This window comes from Macaca nemestrina, chromosome 8, assembly GCF_043159975.1.
Source record: "Macaca nemestrina isolate mMacNem1 chromosome 8, mMacNem.hap1, whole genome shotgun sequence".
NCBI classification, from domain to species: Eukaryota; Metazoa; Chordata; class Mammalia; order Primates; family Cercopithecidae; genus Macaca; species Macaca nemestrina.
Genome location: NC_092132.1, coordinates 138514931 through 138533216, shown reverse-complemented (window position 1 = coordinate 138533216; position 18286 = coordinate 138514931). Strand labels below are relative to the sequence as shown.

General features: G+C 36.2%; 1 protein-coding gene across 16 annotated transcripts in view; it reads right to left on the bottom strand.

Moving 5' to 3' along the window:
- Positions 1–18286, bottom strand: part of LOC105463752 (macrophage scavenger receptor 1) — a 764939-nt gene that overhangs the window by 77366 nt on the left and 669287 nt on the right. For 12 of the 16 annotated variants that reach the window (XM_071068600.1, XM_071068603.1, XM_071068598.1 and 9 more), the window contains 2 exons: positions 17656–17844; positions 2362–7343 (listed from right to left, as the gene is read on the bottom strand). In XM_071068600.1, coding sequence (XP_070924701.1) covers positions 7210–7343; positions 17656–17844 — 323 coding nt within the window. In that variant the 3' untranslated portion in view covers positions 2362–7209. The other 4 variants (XR_011607204.1, XR_011607203.1, XR_011607205.1 and 1 more) reach the window with 1 other exon arrangement.

Genomic DNA, 18286 nt, shown 5'->3' with positions numbered 1-18286 from the left:
GATATGAACAGACATTTCTCAAAAGAAGACATTCATACAGCCAACAGACACATGAAAAAATGCTCATCATCACTGGCCATCAGAGAAATGCAAATCAAAACCACAATGAGATACCATCTCACACCAGTTAGAATGGCGATCATTAAAAAGTCAGGAAACAACAGGTGCTGGAGAGGATGTGGAGAAATAGGAACACTTTTACACTGTTGGTGGGATTGTAAACTAGTTCAACCATTATGGAAAACAGTATGGCGATTCCTCAAGGATCTAGAACTAGATGTACCATATGACCCAGCCATCCCATTACTGGGTATATACCCAAAGGATTATAAATTATGCTGCTATAAAGACACATGCACACGTATGTTTATTGCAGCACTATTCACAATAGCAAAGACTTGGAATCAACCCAAATGTCCATCAGTGACAGATTGGATTAAGAAAATGTGGCACATATACACCATGGAATACTATGCAGCCATCAAAAAGGATGAGTTTGTGTCCTTTGTAGGGACATGGATGCAGCTGGAAACCATCATTCTTAGCAAACTATCACAAGAACAGAAAACCAAACACCGCATGTTCTCACTCACAGGTGGGAACTGAACAATGAGATCACTTGGACTCAGGAAGGGGAACATCACACACCGGGGCCTATCATGGGGGGGGGGAGAGGGATTGCATTGGGAGTTATACCTGATGTAAATGACGAGTTGATGGGTGCAGCACACCAACATGGCACAAGTATACATATGTAACAAACCTGCACGTTATGCACATGTACCCTACAACTTAAAGTATAATAATAATAAATAAATTAAAAAAAGATAAATTAAAAAAAAAGAGTGTGTTAATTTCCACAAATTTATACATTTTCCAGTTTTCCTTGTATAATAATGCAATAATTATTATAATTTCTAGCTTTATTCTACTTTGCCTAGAAAAGATACTTGTACAATTTCAGTCTTTTAAGATTTATTGAGCTTTTATGGTGGCCATTCAATCACAAATAGGTTGCAAGCCAGATAACATTTCATGTGCATTTGAGAAGAATGTGCATTTTACTGCTGTTGGGTAAAATGTTACCTGTGTGTGTGTGTGTATGCTTGTTAGGTCTACTTGTTGTATAGGGTGGTTCAAGTCCTCTATCTCCTTATTGATCTTCTTTCTAGAAGTGTTAAACATTATTGAAAGTATTGAATTGAAGTCTTCAACTACTATTGAACTGTTTATTTCTCCCTTTGTTCTCTCAATGTTTGCTTCATATATTTTGGGGCTCAGAGTTTTGGTGCATATATGTTTATAATTGTTATATCTTTTTGATGAACTGTGTCTTCTCTCCTTTATCAATATATAATGTCCTTTAATTGATATATAATGGTCTTTTCATCTTTTAACAGTTTTTGACTTAAATTATATTTTGTCTGATATTAAAAGAACAACGTCATTTCTCTTCTGGTTACTATTGGCATGAAATACCTTTTTTCATCACTTCACTTTGAATGTGTTTGTGTCTTTGAATCTAAAATGAGTCTCACACAGACAACATATATTTATCATTTTTTAAAAAAATTCATTCTGCCAATTGCTGCCTTAGAGAACCTAATCCATTTGACTTTAATGTAATTCTGAGAACTAATTTTGACATTTTTCTATATGCTTCATACCTTTATGGTTCTCATTTCTTCTATTAATACTTTCTTTTGTATTTGGTTGACTTTTTTATAGTGAACCATTTTGATTTTCCTCTTATTCCCTTTTGTGAATATATTTTTAGATGTTTTGTTAGTGACTACCATGGTGATTAACATCCTAAATTTATAACATCTATCTTAAATTGATACCAACATGACTTCAATAACAGTTAAAATCTCTGCTTCTAAGTACTCCATATTTCTCACACTTCATGTTGTTGTCCCAAATTACATGTTTATATGTGTATAATACCATAAACATATAGTTATTTTTAACACTTCCATCTTTTAAATCATGCAGGAAATTATAAAATGACATTATAAACATAAAATACAACAATACTAGCTTTTATATTTTCTCAGGTACTTACCATTACTGAGGATCTTTATTTCTTCATATGACTTTAATTTAATGTCTAGTGTTCTTCCATTTCAACCTGAAGGAGTCCCTTTAGCATATCTCAGAGGGCAGGACATAGTGTCAATAAACTTCTTCAGCTTTTGTTTATCTGGGAAAGTCTTAATTTCTCTCTCATTTTTGAAGGACAGTTTCACCAGACATGGTATTCTTGGCTAACAGATTTGGGGGGTTTGTTTCTTCTTCTTTTTCTTTCGGTACTTTAAATATGTCATCCAAATGTCTTCTGGCCTTATGGTTTCTGTTGATGAGAAATCAGCCATTAATCTTTTTGAAGGTCCATTGTATATGACAAATTGCTTCTCCCTTGCTACCCTCAAGATTCTCTTTGTCTTTTTCTTTCGGCAGTTTGACCAGTTTGTCTTTATGTGGGTCTCTTGGTGTTGGAGTTTTTTGAGATTCTTGGACTTGTAGATTTATGCCCACCATCAAATTTGGGAAGTTTTGTTTAGTATTTATTTACATATTCTTTCTTCTACTTTCTCTCTGGGACTCTCATAGTGCATATTTTGGCCCACTTGATGGTGTCCCATATGTCCTTTAAGCTCTTTTTACTTTTCTTCATTATTTTTTTCTATCTGCTTCTCAGATTCAATTTAAATTGTCCTGTTTTCAGATGAACTGATTCTCTTGCTTGTTGAAATCTGCTGTTAAAGCCCTCTAATAACGTTTTCATTTTAGTAATTGTACTTTCATGTGCCGTTGCTGTTTGGCTCTATTTTTTGTAATTTGTGCCTCTTTATTGATATTCTAATATGGCTAATACATTGTTTTTCTTATTTCATTTAATTGTCCATTACTTTTTAAAGCATATTTAAGACGATTGTTTTAATGTCTTTGTCAAGTACAACATCTGTACTTCCTCAGTGACCATTCTGTTAATTTCTTTTGCTTATTTTTGTTTTATGACTATCCTAAATGATTTTTACCAAGACTGTGTTCTTTATTGTTGAGGATCACTGGACTCTGTGTTCCTTACTTTGTGTTAAGCTAGTGTTTTTGAATGCCAAGCACTAAAAACAAAAATAAAAGACAAAATGCAAAATCTGCAACAAACAAACACAACCAACAACAATCCATCTCCCTCAGTATTGCAGATTGTTTCTGAACCTGGGCACGCCTTCAACATTTAGCCAGATTTGCACTAAGCCTAGAGATCAGCCTAAGGTGAAACCTCAGGCTCTTTTCAAGGTATGTGTTTTGCCCTGGGCATGCAGGGGGCTTTCTAAATTTCCCTGCATTCATTTTTTTTTAAACACCCTAGTTTCCCAAAGGAACTCTCTTCAGTTTTTGCTACCAGGCCTTATGCTGTCTGTTTCATGTTTCAACTACAATGTTGTGACCCATGCATTTGAGGGTTGTGACTTCAGCTTACAGTGTTTTTGAACAACGGTCACTGCTTTACCAACCTGAATTCAAAATTAAGTGAAACAGAGATGAATGCTTTGCATCAGTCCTTCAAGGAATGTCTTAGACAGATTAAAACAGACATATGTAACCATTTGTGAAGAAGGTCGTCTCTGCTTCCTCTGGAACTAGGGACCAAGGGCCCAAGCTACAAATGTAGACTGCCTACCACTGCCTCAAAACAAAAAAACATTGCTGCATTCAGGAGGAGGTAGGGGGAAGGCAGGTAAAACCATCACAAACTTCATTGTTGTTTCAAAGTTGCCTTTTTCTTGACTCAACATTTGCTTAGTTGCTGTAAAATTTCGACTTTTTTTCAGAGTCCTGACAAAGTTGATTCTAACAGTTTCTATTTATTTTTTGATATTTCTCTAAAGGAATGAGTTCATGAACCTGCCAACTCCACCATTTTGTTAATATTGCTATTTGTTTCTGTTTAAGTAAATGTACTCAATAATAACATCTACATAAAATCAGTTCTTGTTAAGATATTAACATTTTAAAAATATAAATTCTAAGAGCTTTAAATATAAATTACTCTGCAAAGGAAAATAGCTGATAAATATCAGAAAGGAATACATATTTCACTATGTTATGTGATCAGAAGATTGGTGTGGTTAAAGAAAAAACATTTAAAAATCTATTACCTAACATTCAATAAAGAAAAAGTACAAAGAAAATGCATAGTTGAAAAAAAATCAGGCTATATTATGGTTATATGTATGATTAAAAGCCAAAGTCACATCTAGTGCCAAACAGATGTTCCTAAAATTCCTATATACTGTCTCAATGAATTAAAAAAATCTCACATAATTGTCTCCTAATTTTGCTTTTCTGAGGGAACATTGTTAATTGTCTACCTGATAAACATTGACTTTTTCCTCCTCTCTGCCAGAATCTTGATTTCATTTAGTTAACACGGGATCTTGAGCTTTACCAGCCTTGAGCTTCTCCAACTCTGGAGAGTAAATAATACTTATCACTGTAACCCAGTGATGGTAAATTTATATGTCTTGACTGTGATTGCTTTGGGCATACACATCACTGCCATCCTGATCAAACAAATTACTGAGGGTACAAATGTTTCATTTTACCCCTAATAGAAAATATGTGCACTGTTCCACTTACATATGGGTCCTCCACCTCTACAACCCCTGAGAAAGCAAATCCAAATCCCGTCTTTCTCCTTCTCAGCCTATTCAATATGAAAACAACAATGAAGAATGAAGACATTTGTGATGGTTCACTTCCACTTGATTAATAGCAAATACATTTCTCTTCCTCATGATTTTCTTAATATTTTCTTTTCTCTATTTTATTGTAATAATACAGTACATCATGCATATAAAATGTGTTAATTGACTACATCATTAGTAATACAAAATGTGTTAATTGACTATTTATGTTATTGGTAAGTATTCTAGTCACCAGTGGGCTCTTAGTGGCTAACTTTTGGGGGGAGTCAAAAGTTATATGTGGATTTTTCACTGTGCAGGGGGTCAGTGCTCCCAACCCCCACGTGGTTCAAGGGTCAACTGTATATGGTTTGTAATAGGCACATGCTTTAATGTAATACTTTACTTGAGTACAAACTACGATGGTCTATATATTTTGAAAAAATGCAAAGTTTTGATTTGAAAATATTTAGATAATTTAGGTGGAATATGTTTAGCCCTTAGATATCAATGGTTATTCTTCATTTTCTACATCCCTTTGCTCTTTCTTTTTTCTTCTTGTTTTATTTAAATATACATTTTGCATTTAATGTGATGCTAGACGGCTCAACAAGTAGAATACATTCATTCTGGTCAGCTGAGCTATTTTTTCAAAAAAAACAAATCGCAAATTTCTGTTTTTTTAATGGAGTGAATGCAATTCAACATTCCAAAGTAAATTAAGTCCTCAATTTGTATTGGTGCTATTAGGTTCTTTTCTAGACTGGACTGAACTTTGTAGATTCTCTCAAATACAAAAAGGATTTTTAGTTTACTTATTAAAGATATAACTATGTATGCGTAAGTGGTAAATCAGCATACATATACCAGACAGCAATAAAGTATTAACAACCCATAGGCACTGATCTCAGACATCCCAGGCAGGCTGATGATGCAAATCATTCTTTCAAAAACCATTGTATTTACCTTTTGAAGAAAATACCTAGATAGTGGAATTGAACACAAAGAATTAATAACCAGCTGAAAGTACAGCCAGGGTTTGAGACAGAAAGTGTACATTCAGAATTCATTCTCTTAACCACAAAATTATGCTGCCAGAGAAAATCAGCAATGTTAAGTAGAAGAATGTTACATGATAAAAGTGCATTTTCAGTAGGCTGTTTACAATAATTCCAATTCCAAGGTAAGTTTTTGCCTTTTTAAGTTGGAGGGTTGTGAATCTACCACTTGGTTACTGTGTGTGGTGAGACTTCAGAATATGAAAGAGTGTTTAAGCTTATGCTTTCATTTGCCACTATTAAAGAAAGAACAGTAGAGTAATTCCATAATAGTACTAGTTTACAATTACATTTTTTTTGTGAATTGGTCATAGGAAACTTGAAGAATTCTGTTATTTTCAGGGCTGAGGTTGAATTCATTTGGGCTTTAATATCAACTATTGGTCTTTCTGCAGACAGTCACTTTCAGGGTAGAATTACTGCGTTTCAGGGTAGCTTTTCACACGCTACACTGTGGCCCTGGGGATGGGTTGATTACCAACAAAAAGTTGCTAAGCTACTTTTTGGGGCATGCTCCGAGTTATTGTCCCTTTAGGACTAAAGAGGCCTCCCCCACCCCTGGTTGTAAATGTTGACTGACTTCATAAAAGACTCCAAAAAACTGAAATTTCTCTTTCTTCTGCACTCAAGATGTTTGCATTCTGTTTGTTAAAATGGAGTAATGAGCTTTACATTTTAACCACCATGTCCTAGAATTGTAACAAGCTAATTATTCAATTTAAAACACATAACAAACTAAGCTTCCTGTTAACAAGTGGCATTTTTGATCCACCAATTATCTGGACAAATATTATGATGGTAAGTTTTCTCATATGTTCTGCTTTCAATTTACTTCATGATTCAATTAAACAGTTGTCAATACATGACAAGAAAAATAAGCTCCCTAGTCCATCGTGGCCAAGACATATCATTAACATTGATATCTACTACACAAGTTATTGCACACTGAGATATCTTAATAGTTGGATAACATCCTTCTTTTAAAATAATATGTGTGGATTGGAGGTTTTGCAGTCTAGGCACAAAAGATATCTTCTGAATCCTTCTATTATTCAGAAAGTAATTAAAATCAACTAAATAGATTACAGAGACAAAAAGAGCAAGAAATTGTAATCTCCTGATGAACATATTATGAATTGGAGTCAATTATTGTTATGCATTTCTATTACACTTGGCCTTTGTAATCTGGAAGCTATAAACTTCAATACGTTCAATTCAACATATAAGTCATTATATTAGAAAATTCCATTTAAAGACCTATAGAAGTTAAAATGGTTTAAATATAGATATAAATGGTAAGTATGAAAGTTTTCAATATGTTAATCCTGTAATTTAAAAATATTATTTGGGCAATATTCTTAATCTCTTAAATATTCATTAAATGGATTTTACAGGAAGAAGGTAATAAAATCATTTTTGAGCAGCGATTTCATAGTTGTGAATGAAAATATGGTGCATTATAAAGTGCAAGTGACTCCAGCATCTTCAGAATGTGAACAGGTTCTTGTCCCCCATTGTCGAATTTTACATTCTTCAATAGATGATTCTCTCCCAAAACAATACACTTCATTCAGCCATATTGGACCAGTACCTGCAATAATGAGGCGCAACTGCATTAGTAAATTTAGAGTTTAGTGTTTCTGTTCGTGTGGGGCAAAGCCATTAATTCCTTCACTAATTAAACAACAAAAGTGTTTATTATTTTCTGTATGCAAGTTCTGTGCTCTCTAGTAGGAATCAAACATTAATCTCCTGCTTCAGAACACTTTATACTCTTAACCTGTAAACTACTAAAATACAAAGTACCTACACAGTTCTACGAAAGTAGAGATTAAGAATTTTTTAAAGGATTTGACAAATTAGTTTTATTATTAATCTAAAAATAAGAAAGTTTCAGCCTTAATAATCATGGGTGTATGTAATAACCTGATGATCCAAGTGTATATGTATGTCAAAAGATCTTGGGGGTATATTTGTATGTAAGATAAACTGGAAAAAGGAAAACTTAATCGAAGCATCTTCCTCCTTTTCTTATCTTCCCATGTATTTCAACTTATGTGTGCCTGGTTTATCAAATACATTATCTATTTTTAATTAAAGTAGAACTAATCTAATCAGCCAAGGGCCTACAAACCATCCTGTAAGGAAACCATGGATTAAGAATGTTACTAATTGCAAGCACAAACAAACAGCAAGAAAATGACAGAGCAAAGGTTTTCATGAGCTGATCAATTAAGAGAGTGGTAATAGTAAGTTGGAGAGCCCAAGTATTTTGTGAGGTGTTTATAACAGTATTGAGCCTTTTTGACTTGAACTTTTAAGGCAGAGGAAGGAAAAGAGTAAAGGAATATGATCTCAAAATCAGAAACCTTGCCAGGGACACTTTTTAGTTCCCAAATTAATCTTACTAGGCATGGCATGTTCCCTTTTGTGTTTGTGATTGTATGTGTGAGCATATTTTTATGTGTATATGTGTTTGTATATCTGTGTTTCCTTTTAAGTATATAAAGTCTATAAAAACTTTTTGAAAGCCTCAAAGGGCTACTTAAAAATACATGCAAATACAAACAATTGCGCAAATAGTAAGACTATTCCCATGTTAATACAGGAGGAAGCCAAAGTACTGAGACATTTGTAAATTGTATCTATTATATTTATTGTCATTTATAAATTGTATAAACAAACAGAAATTAAACTTTTGATGAAAGCCATGGCTCTATCATAATTTGGAGAGTGTGAGAGTGGCTCCATGAATTCTGAACCTGCACTACTGTGATGCTTTGGCATTATATTTTGTAGGTCTAGTCAGTGAATTTAGATTTCAGCAGTGCAGAATTTGTACAATCCAGGAAAAGGAAATTGAGAGTGGGAATTCTCCAAATGTCTACAGCACCAGCAAGGTCGTCCCAACATGAACAGCAAAGGAAAAACATTATTTAGTTGATTAATATGCTGACATGTAAACACATGTTTTTAGAAACTGCGGTAAGGGAATTCATGAATGTTAGAATACCAAGGTTGTGGTCGTAATAATGAAAATTTAAGTCCACTCTTTTAAGAATTTTATGTGGCAGGAAACACTTACACATTTGATGTATTATTCCATGGAATCCTCAAATAAATTTCAAAAACTGAATGCCATTATTGTGTCATTTTACTGTTTAGGAAACTGAAAATCAGCGAGGATAAGGAACTATGTGTGCTCAAAGTCACATAGCATTCCCACCCCGTGTCTACCCTGAGCCACTGCCTTTAATCAATGACTTACTGCAACCTCCTTCATTGTTAGACTTACTTATTTAGCAAATCTGCTTTGAGTGCCTACATGAGTGAACAAGACCAAAGTCCACACTCTTGTGGACTGACTTCCTGGGAGGGCTTATCTTCTAGGTAGATGAAGCAACTGAGATCACATATGCAATCATGCCAGAGCAAATACCGTATCTAGAGCCTCTGATTCTTATTCCGGTTATTTTTCCTCTGAGGACACATGGATGTGACAAATGTATTGTGGAATTTGGTATCTCTGTCTTTTCCTGTGTGGAAAAGTTTCAGACACAGTGAAATTTTTTTAAGCGCTTGTGTATAAGGTAATATGCTAGGTCTTTTCACATACATTTCTAAATTTACTTTTTATAATTACCTTGTTAAATAATGGTAATTATCTCCATTTCATAGATACATAAACTGAGACTCAGAAAGGGTGTATGACTTTCTCAAAATTACAAAGAATAGATCCAGGCAACAGAACATCATGACACTTAAAGCTTAGTGATATGTATTGGTTACACAGATGTCTAGAGAGAATTATAGAAGTAATTTCCAAAGATTTGTTGTTTTATTTTTACATTAATATATTCAAGACTATTGAGCTCAGGGGAAAAATTTATTTAATACATATTTTCCATCTCATTCCAAATTGTTTTCTGCATTAAAAAATTAATGCAGAGATAGTATAAAATTCATAAAATTTTATCCTTGTGTAAGCCAATGAGATAAAAAACAAATTTGTTTTTATTTCTTTAGATAATAACTGTTACTCAAGGATTTTCGTTGTTGGGGCTGTCATTGTTATTATTTTCTTTGTGCCTCTGAACTATTATTTCTAGTCAGTAGAAAGCTGTACAAAAAGTATGTGTGTTTCTTAGATGTGTTTTTAGTCTCTAATCCTCTTCCTCTCTCTTTCTCTCTCTCTCATCTTTCCACCTGTATACCTAGCCATATATACATCTATGATTTCTTTTATAATTTGAGGGTTGTAGGGATTGATATTGATTTTATATATACGATATATGATATTGATTATATATATATAAAATATATTTTATATATATACACCTTTTTTTTTTTTTTTGAGACAGAGCCTCCCTCTGTCACTCAGGCTGTAGAGCAATGGTGTGATCTCGGCTCACTGCAACCTCCGCCTCCTGGGTTCAAATGATTCTCCTGCCTCAACCTCCTGAGTAGCTGGGATTACAGGTGTGCACCACCACGCCCAGCTAATTCTTGTATTTTTAGTAGAGACGGGGTTTCACCATGTTGGCCAGGATGGTCTTGATCCCTTGACCTTGTGATCCACCCACCTCAGCCTCCCAATGCGCTGGGATTACAGGGGTGAGCCACTGCGCCTGGCATCCTCTTAACCTCTTTATAAAAAATGAAAGATACTGATATTTCTTTGGGGTATTTGGGTATCTTTAATCTTACCAGCATTTCTATGAAAAATAAAAGATAATCAGTTTCATACATCACCCAGATATATTATAAAATGATGAGATTTGAGATCAGCTGCTGAATAGATAAATGGGGGGGGGCAAATATCGTTAATAGTTAAAAGTGTCTGAATGTGTATTTTCATTATATCTAGTCATGGCTGAGTGACATAAATTTCTATCACTTTTAAGCCTGGTTGGGAAGTGTTTTGTGAACAGTGTCTGCTTTGAGAAAAACATTGTGAATTAAAGTTGAAAACACTGTGGGAATCAAAGTAGAGATGAATGGGTAAATAGTGCATATAGTTTGGATTCTAGTTTTGTGCTTATAGAGAAATCACTTATTTTTCCTCAATTTTATGATATGCAGAATACAGGGGTAAGGGTAACATAGCTTTAAGACTTTGTCTACCTTTAATATTTCATGATTCTAAGATTCTGAAGAAGCAAGCTCTTTAGAAATGAAGTTCTTAAGTATAAAGGACTTGGAAGGATGTTTCATCTGGCGGAGAAAGCATGGTATGAGAGCCAGGTTAAGGCATGAATCTTGACCCTTCTTCCCACCCCCATGCACCCACAATCAACATAATGACTATGTAAATGTGTACAAGTTTGGTGACCTCTGCTAGCCCTACTTATTTTCTCTATGGAAAAAAAAAAGCTATTTTTCTATGATTACCCAGCTCTATGGACTGGCCCTATATTACTTTCCATAATATTTGACATTCAAACATTTACATTTTAAAACATTCAACGCACAAAGAGCACTATGTAAAAATTTGACTTGTGACCCTTTGATATATTTATTTATCTTTGAGATTAGTTTTACTCCCATTCATTAAAGGATAGTTCAGAGGTATAGAGTTGTATTTTTTGATTGCCTTCTGTTTGCGCTTATTTTTTTTTTTGAAAATTTCACATAGAAAATTGATTATAGTATATGAAAGTGGTAATAAAAAAGCAAAGAAAAGTTAGCTAAGAATAACTTCTAAATGGCATTTATGTTTAGATGTTACTTTTGTTTCTGTTTTCAGGTTTGGAATTTCAGCACTCTAAACTCAGGAGAGGATGCAATAGTTACTCCAGATCTTACTTCCTTCACCAGCATCCACACAGGCTCAGATATACCTGGAGCAAATTCTTGGAGGTACCACTGTTGCCTGATAAAGCTCATCCAAGTTTGCTGCAGGGAGACCACAGGCACAAGAGCTTGGAAAGCCTGGATACAGGGCCAAAAGTACTCACTCTCCTTTCGCTGCCCTGTGCATTGATGAACAGTAGATGCCCCTCAGTGCTTACTTAATTAAACTTGTTTTGGCTGGTCAGAAAAAAGGTGCATCCAAATGAAAGAACCTATTTAAAGGAGCATGCTTGAAACTTTATTACTGTAAGTCATTTTACTGGCAACTGCAAAACTAATTGTTCTTAACACTAACAAGGATTCTATCTGCGAAGCCAGGTTTGCTATTTAAAACTAGAAAAAAAATATGTGGAGACTGTCCAAAAATTATATTGTTTCTGCAATGAGGGATTATATAAAGAGGATTCATTTAAGTTGTTTTCTGGCTGGGCACGGTGGCTCATGCCTGTAATCCCAGCACTCTGGGAGGCCGAGATGGGCAGATCTCGTGAGGTCAGGAGTTCGAGACCAGCCTGATCACCATGGAGAAACCCCGTCTCTACTAAATACACAAAAAATTAGCTGGGTGTGGTGGAGCATGCCTGTAATCCCAGCTCCTTGGGAGGCTGAGGTAGGAGAATCGCTTGAACCTGGGAGGCAGAGGTTGCAGTGAGCAGAGATTGCGCCACTGCACTCCGGCCTGGGCAAAAAGAGCAAAACTCCATCTCAATAAATAAATAAATAAATAAATAAATAAATAAATAAATAAATAAAACTTGTTTTCCTTTTTGTTTCAATTTTGGTAATTACGTACAATATGATATGAACCTGATTCTTCTCACTTTCCTAAGAGAATGATAAATAATTAAAACATTAATGCATGTTTCTCTTTCACTTCTTTACTCATCCACTCATTTTTCTAAGTCTCTTGTCTCTGCTCTGCATTCAAAATTGCTTTTTTCTTTTTCTCTTACAGTGAAACTGTAAATGTAAGGTGGAGGAGTGAAAAAATGAGGAATGTTTTAAACAGCTTTCCATAAAAACCTCGTTAGCCATGTCAAATCCCCAATCAGTTAATAATGTAAGCCTGTCTCTTGAAATACAATGTCCAGCGAAGTAGATCATAAAACTTACTTTTCAAATCATTTTCTTCAGAGCAAATAATATTGGTTCTATTTTTTTCTCTCAGCTCATTTTGCTTTATTATTTTAAAATTCGCATAATTATTCTTTAGTTGTTTGGTACTGAACTTTAGGCAGGGAGTGGAAACAAGAGCTAAGTCAAACCAGGTGCAGTGGCTCACACCTGTCATTCCAGTACTTTGGGAGGCTGAGGCAGAAGGATTGCTTGAGGCTAGGAGTTTTAAATGAACCTGAGCAACATAGCAAGGCCCTGTCTCGATAAGAAATTAAGATTAAAAAAAAAAAATTAGCCAGGTATGTGGTGCATGCCTGTGGTCCCAAGAAACTCTGGAGGTGAAGGTGGGAGGATCATGTGAGTGTGCAGGAGTTTGAGGCTGCATTAAGCTGTGATTGTACCATTGTACTCCAGCCTAGGTGACAGAGTAAGACCCTGTCTATAAAACAAACAAGCAAAATCTAAGTCATATTAGTGGGTTATCTACTTTGAGTTATCCTTGGAATATCACTGATGTCAATATACAATGTAATAGTGATCTGACTCTTTCAAAGATAATAGCAAATAAATGTGTGATTATACAGTTTGTATTGCTGCTAGGAGTGATCTCCTTCAGTATCGCGCAACACAACATTGTGAGTCAGATTTTGTAGTGGTGCTTTCCATATGCTAGTTAACTTAGACTTCAAGACAAATCCACCAGATCGGTGTTATTCTCACTGTATTGGAAAGGAAATTGAAATTCTGAAACACAATAACCACAGCTAAAGTTTAAACTTGCAATGTTTTAAGTTAGAAAACTCCTAATCTTTCCAGTTTGCTTCACTAGATGCTGAAAAATGTAAAAGGATTGTTTGATGATAATAAAACTCTGGGACAATGTACAGAATCACCAACTACCATAAACAAACAGCCTCCTGAAAATTTAGACAAAATTATGTCAAGAAAACTTGAGAGACTTATCTTCACATAGCCAAGTAAATAATTTCACATGAGACTAAACTCTGTCATTGTATTCTTATTTAAACTTAAAAAAAAATTCTCTTCTTAGTATCTCAATATACCTATTGTCTTCCTTTCTTACCAGTTCTTTAGATCAGAAATCCCTATCTTATGGAGATATAAGTAGGAATGAATAAAAGCTCTGAGGAAAATACTATTTTACTCGTGAGACTAAGCCTTAAAGTTAATGCAATTTTAGGGCAATAGTCTTCCAACTATGTGTTTCTCACCTATGTTTGTAACTACGGTGGAAAAATATCTTTGAAGTCCACGGCAAAGCTTCATGCTGAGAGAAAAAATAAAGCTACAGATGATGTCTTGTTCACTTTCATACCACAGGTTGTATTTTGCCAGCACTTACTAGTTTTCCTTGAATTAAAGTACGTATACTACTACTGTTGCTCTCCATTTGATTTCGTGCTCTCCACGAAAAAGCCTCACCTCAACCGCAGTACTACTGGGCTAGTTTCTTAAAGCAAGGGTCCCCAGCCCACAGACCATGGACCAGTAGTGGTCCATGGCCTGTTAGAAACAGGGCTGCACAGCAGGAAGTGAGCAGCAGGCGAGCGAACAAAGCTTCATCTGTATTTACAGCCGCCTCCTATCACTCACATTACTGCCTGAGTGCCGCCTCCTGTTAGATGAGTGGCAGCATTAGCTTCTCATAGGAACACAAACCGTATTGTCAATTACACATGTGAGGGAGTAGGTTGCATGCTCCTTATGAGAATCTAATGTCTGATGATCTGAGGTGGGGCTGCAGCCGTGATGCTAGAGCTGGGGAGTGGCTGCAAATGAAGATTAACATTAGCAGAGAAGTGTGACGGCACAGAGGCAATAATAAATCAATTGCTTGCAGACTCATATCAAAACCCTGTCAGTGAGTGGCAAGTGACAAGCTGCATCTGAGGGCAGGCTTTAGAGTGGAAAGTGAGTTGATGTACTTCAGTTGTACAGCTGCATTTGGTGCCTTTAAAAGTATGTCTGAGACAACTTCAAATCTCCATACCTTCTGGATTAAAGTTTTAAAGCAGAATATCCTGAAACTGCCACAAAAGCACTGAAAAGGTTGCTTCCATTTCCAACATCTTATCTTAGTGAAGCAGGGTTTTCTGCAGTGACAGCAACCAAAATGAGATTATGGAGTAGACCGGACATAAGCAACACACTTTTGGTGTCACTGTCTCCCATAAGCCCCAGATGGGACCGTCTAGTTGCAGGAAAGCAAGCTCAGAGCTCCCACTGATTCCACATAGTGAGTGGTATAATCTACATCAGAATGACTTGTATAATCATTTCATTATATATTACAGTATAATAATCACAAAAATAATGTGCACAATAAATGTCATGTGCTTGAATCATCCCCAAACTTTCTCCCATCCCTGGTCCAGAGAAAAATTGTCTTCCATAAATCTGGTTCATGGTGCCAAAAAGGTTGGGAACCACTGTCTTAAAGAAACAATGCTAAAGGTAGAGTTGTCAAATCCTGCATAATGTAAGCATCAAAATAATTCATCCAGACTAGTGGTATTTTAGGGTACTTTTCTTTTTTTATACTGAGCTTGTCTGCATTTATTATATTATCTAAATAACTGGCAATTTTTATACTTCATTTGTCAACAAAAGCACATCTTGAGAATCCAAAACATCCACATGCTTTTATTTCTAAAGCTGAAGAATCTTCAGTCATTTACCAGGTGACTAAGAACATGGATAATAATCGTTATGTCCTCTGTTAGAACTCTGGGTGTCCCCTTCATAGATGGTAATAGTCACTTGAAATGTTTTATGTGATTATGTATTTAAAATAAATGGTCTTTCATTCTGTGAATGTTAGTTATCATAGAAATGGATTCTGTTCCCACAAAACAATTTGGAAACGTGGGCTGGGTGTGGTGGCTCACAACTGTAATCCCAGCACTTTGGGAAGCCAAGGTGGGTAGATAGTTTGAGCCAAGGAGTTTGAGACCAGCCTGGGCAACATGATGAAACCCCATAGCCACCAAAAATATAAAAACTAGCCAGGCATGGTGGTGCATGCCGGCAGTCACAGCTTCTCAGGGGCCTGAGGAGGGAGAATCACTTGAACCCAGGAGGCAGAGGTTGCAGTGAGCCGAGACTGCGCCCTGCACTCCAGCCTAGGTGATAGAGGGAGACCTGTCTCCAAAACCAAAAAAACAAAAACAAAAACAAAACAAAAGACCAATGTGGAAACTCAAATTAGGAGCTCAGTCTTGTTAAATAACTGAGGGCATCATTCAATTCTCTAGGGATGAAGAGTTGAGGATTTTTTTTTCTTTTTCCTCTTCTCTAAAACAACAAAAAAGAAAAACAAAACAAAAGCAAATATCTAGCTGTTGACCTTGAAAATATCTTACTGTTTTACTTTTGGAGATAAATTTTATAGGTGCAAGAATGATTTCAAACCCACACTTTTCAACCTGGGAAAAATGTTCTAAATATGGGACAGGGATGGAAAATTTGGAAACTCCAGAGATCTATTTGAAGCTGTTTATTTCCTTTGTTTCTTCTATGTAAACCTTTAGGGTGCAAGTTACAAACTGGGGCCAGGGGCTGAACCTGGCTACAGAAGTTCTGCACATTACCACTCTGTTTTCTGACATCTCCTCTCTTCATAAAATTAAATTATCCTTCTGGGATCTGAAGACTCTAGAACCTGAGCCTTCTGCTTAAATCCATCTCTTAAACCTAATATGATAATAATAATATATATATTTTTGAGACAGAATATCACTCTGTCACCCATGGTGGAGTACAGCTTGGCTCACTGCAACCTCCACCTCCTGGGTTCAAGCGATTCTCCTGCCTCAGCCTCCCGAGTAGCTGGGATTACAGGCATGCACCACCATGCCTGGCTAATTTTTGTATTTTTAGTAGAGATGGGGTTTCACCATGTTGGCCAGGCTGGTCTCAAATTCCTGACCTCAAGTGATCCACCCACTTCAGCACCCCAAAGTGCTGAGATAACAGGTATGAGCCACCATGCCCGGCCTAATACGAAAATCATTTTAGGTAAAATAGTAAAGGATGTAATTGTGACCTATTATTATTACTATGCAGGTATTTAACACAATGCCTGGCACATACTCATTACTCAATAAATCATAGTATATTAGCACTTGGCAATATCTTCTAGGCATTTGAGAAGTTCATCTTACCTTTTTCTAGTTTTCTGTAAAAATTTGTTTTTCAGAGACAGGCCTTGCTCTGTCACCCAGGCTGCAGTGCAGCAGCATGACCATAGCTCATGTAACCTGGAACTCTTGAGCCCAAGCGACCCTCCCACCTCAGCCTCTGTAGTAGTTAGGACTGCAGGTGCATGCTATCATGCCTGGCCTTTTTCTTTTCTTTCTTTCTTTTTTTTTTTTTTTAATTGGTAGCGATAGCATCTTACTATGCTGTCCACGCTGGTCTTGAACTCATTTATTCTAGTGATCTTCCCGCTTCAGCCTCCCAAAGTGCTGGGACTATAAGTGTGAGCCACTGTACCCAGCCTAGACTATGTTCCTGTCACTACTTTGTTCTGTGTCATTAGAAAATGCCTGCATTTCATTTTTTTAAAAACAAAACTTTCTGACCAAGCATCGGTGGCTCACGCCTGTAATCCCGCACTGTAGGTGGCCGAGGCAAGCAGATTACGAGGTCAGGAGATCGAGACCATCCTGGCGAAAGTGGTGAAACCCCGTCTCTACTAAAAGTACCAAAAATGAGCCGGGCGTGGTGGCGGGCACCGTAGTCCCAGCTACTAGGGACGCTGAGGGAAGAGAATCGCTTGAACCCGGGAGGCAGAGGTTGCAGTGAGCCGAGATCGTGCCACTGCACTGCAGCCTGGGCGACAGAATGAGACTGCATCTCAAACAGCAGCAACAACAACGACAACAAACCCCACAAGATTTTCTTTCAATTACCTTGTCCAAAATGAGCTGCCTTGTGCACGGCTTGAACACCTGGGTATCCCAAACTCCTACAGATGACCTGTCCAACACGCACTTCCCAGCGATCGTCACAAATTGTACCCCACTGGCCGCTGTGGAGTATCTCCACTCTCCCCTCGTGAGGGCCGCTCCCACCGACCAGTCGAACTTTCTTAAATGAGGCTGTTAAAAAAAAAATTCAGACAAGCAAGGACTAATTATGTATACACTGCTTTATAGCACCTTTTTACAACACACAGAAAAACATTTTAGCACATTTTTCCAGTAAGTTAAACTATTGCAATAAATATTAAACTTTCTAGCACCACCTATTGGTAAAGAGTTTAACTGCAAATATTGCAGTTTTAACAGTTGAAGAGCAACATCCAATCTGTCTTACATGTAAGTTTTATACATATGAGGACACTTCAAAGATTTTATTCCAACGACTTTCAATTTTAACAGATACAAGTTTACTGTCATATAGATCTTTCATACCATTGAAAAATTATAACTAAATGGTTCATTATTTTCTTGACATGAAAACATACAAACTTATGAACATATAATGCAGAGATTTTCAATGGTATAGGAGGTCGGGGAGCAGATATTTTAGAATATCACA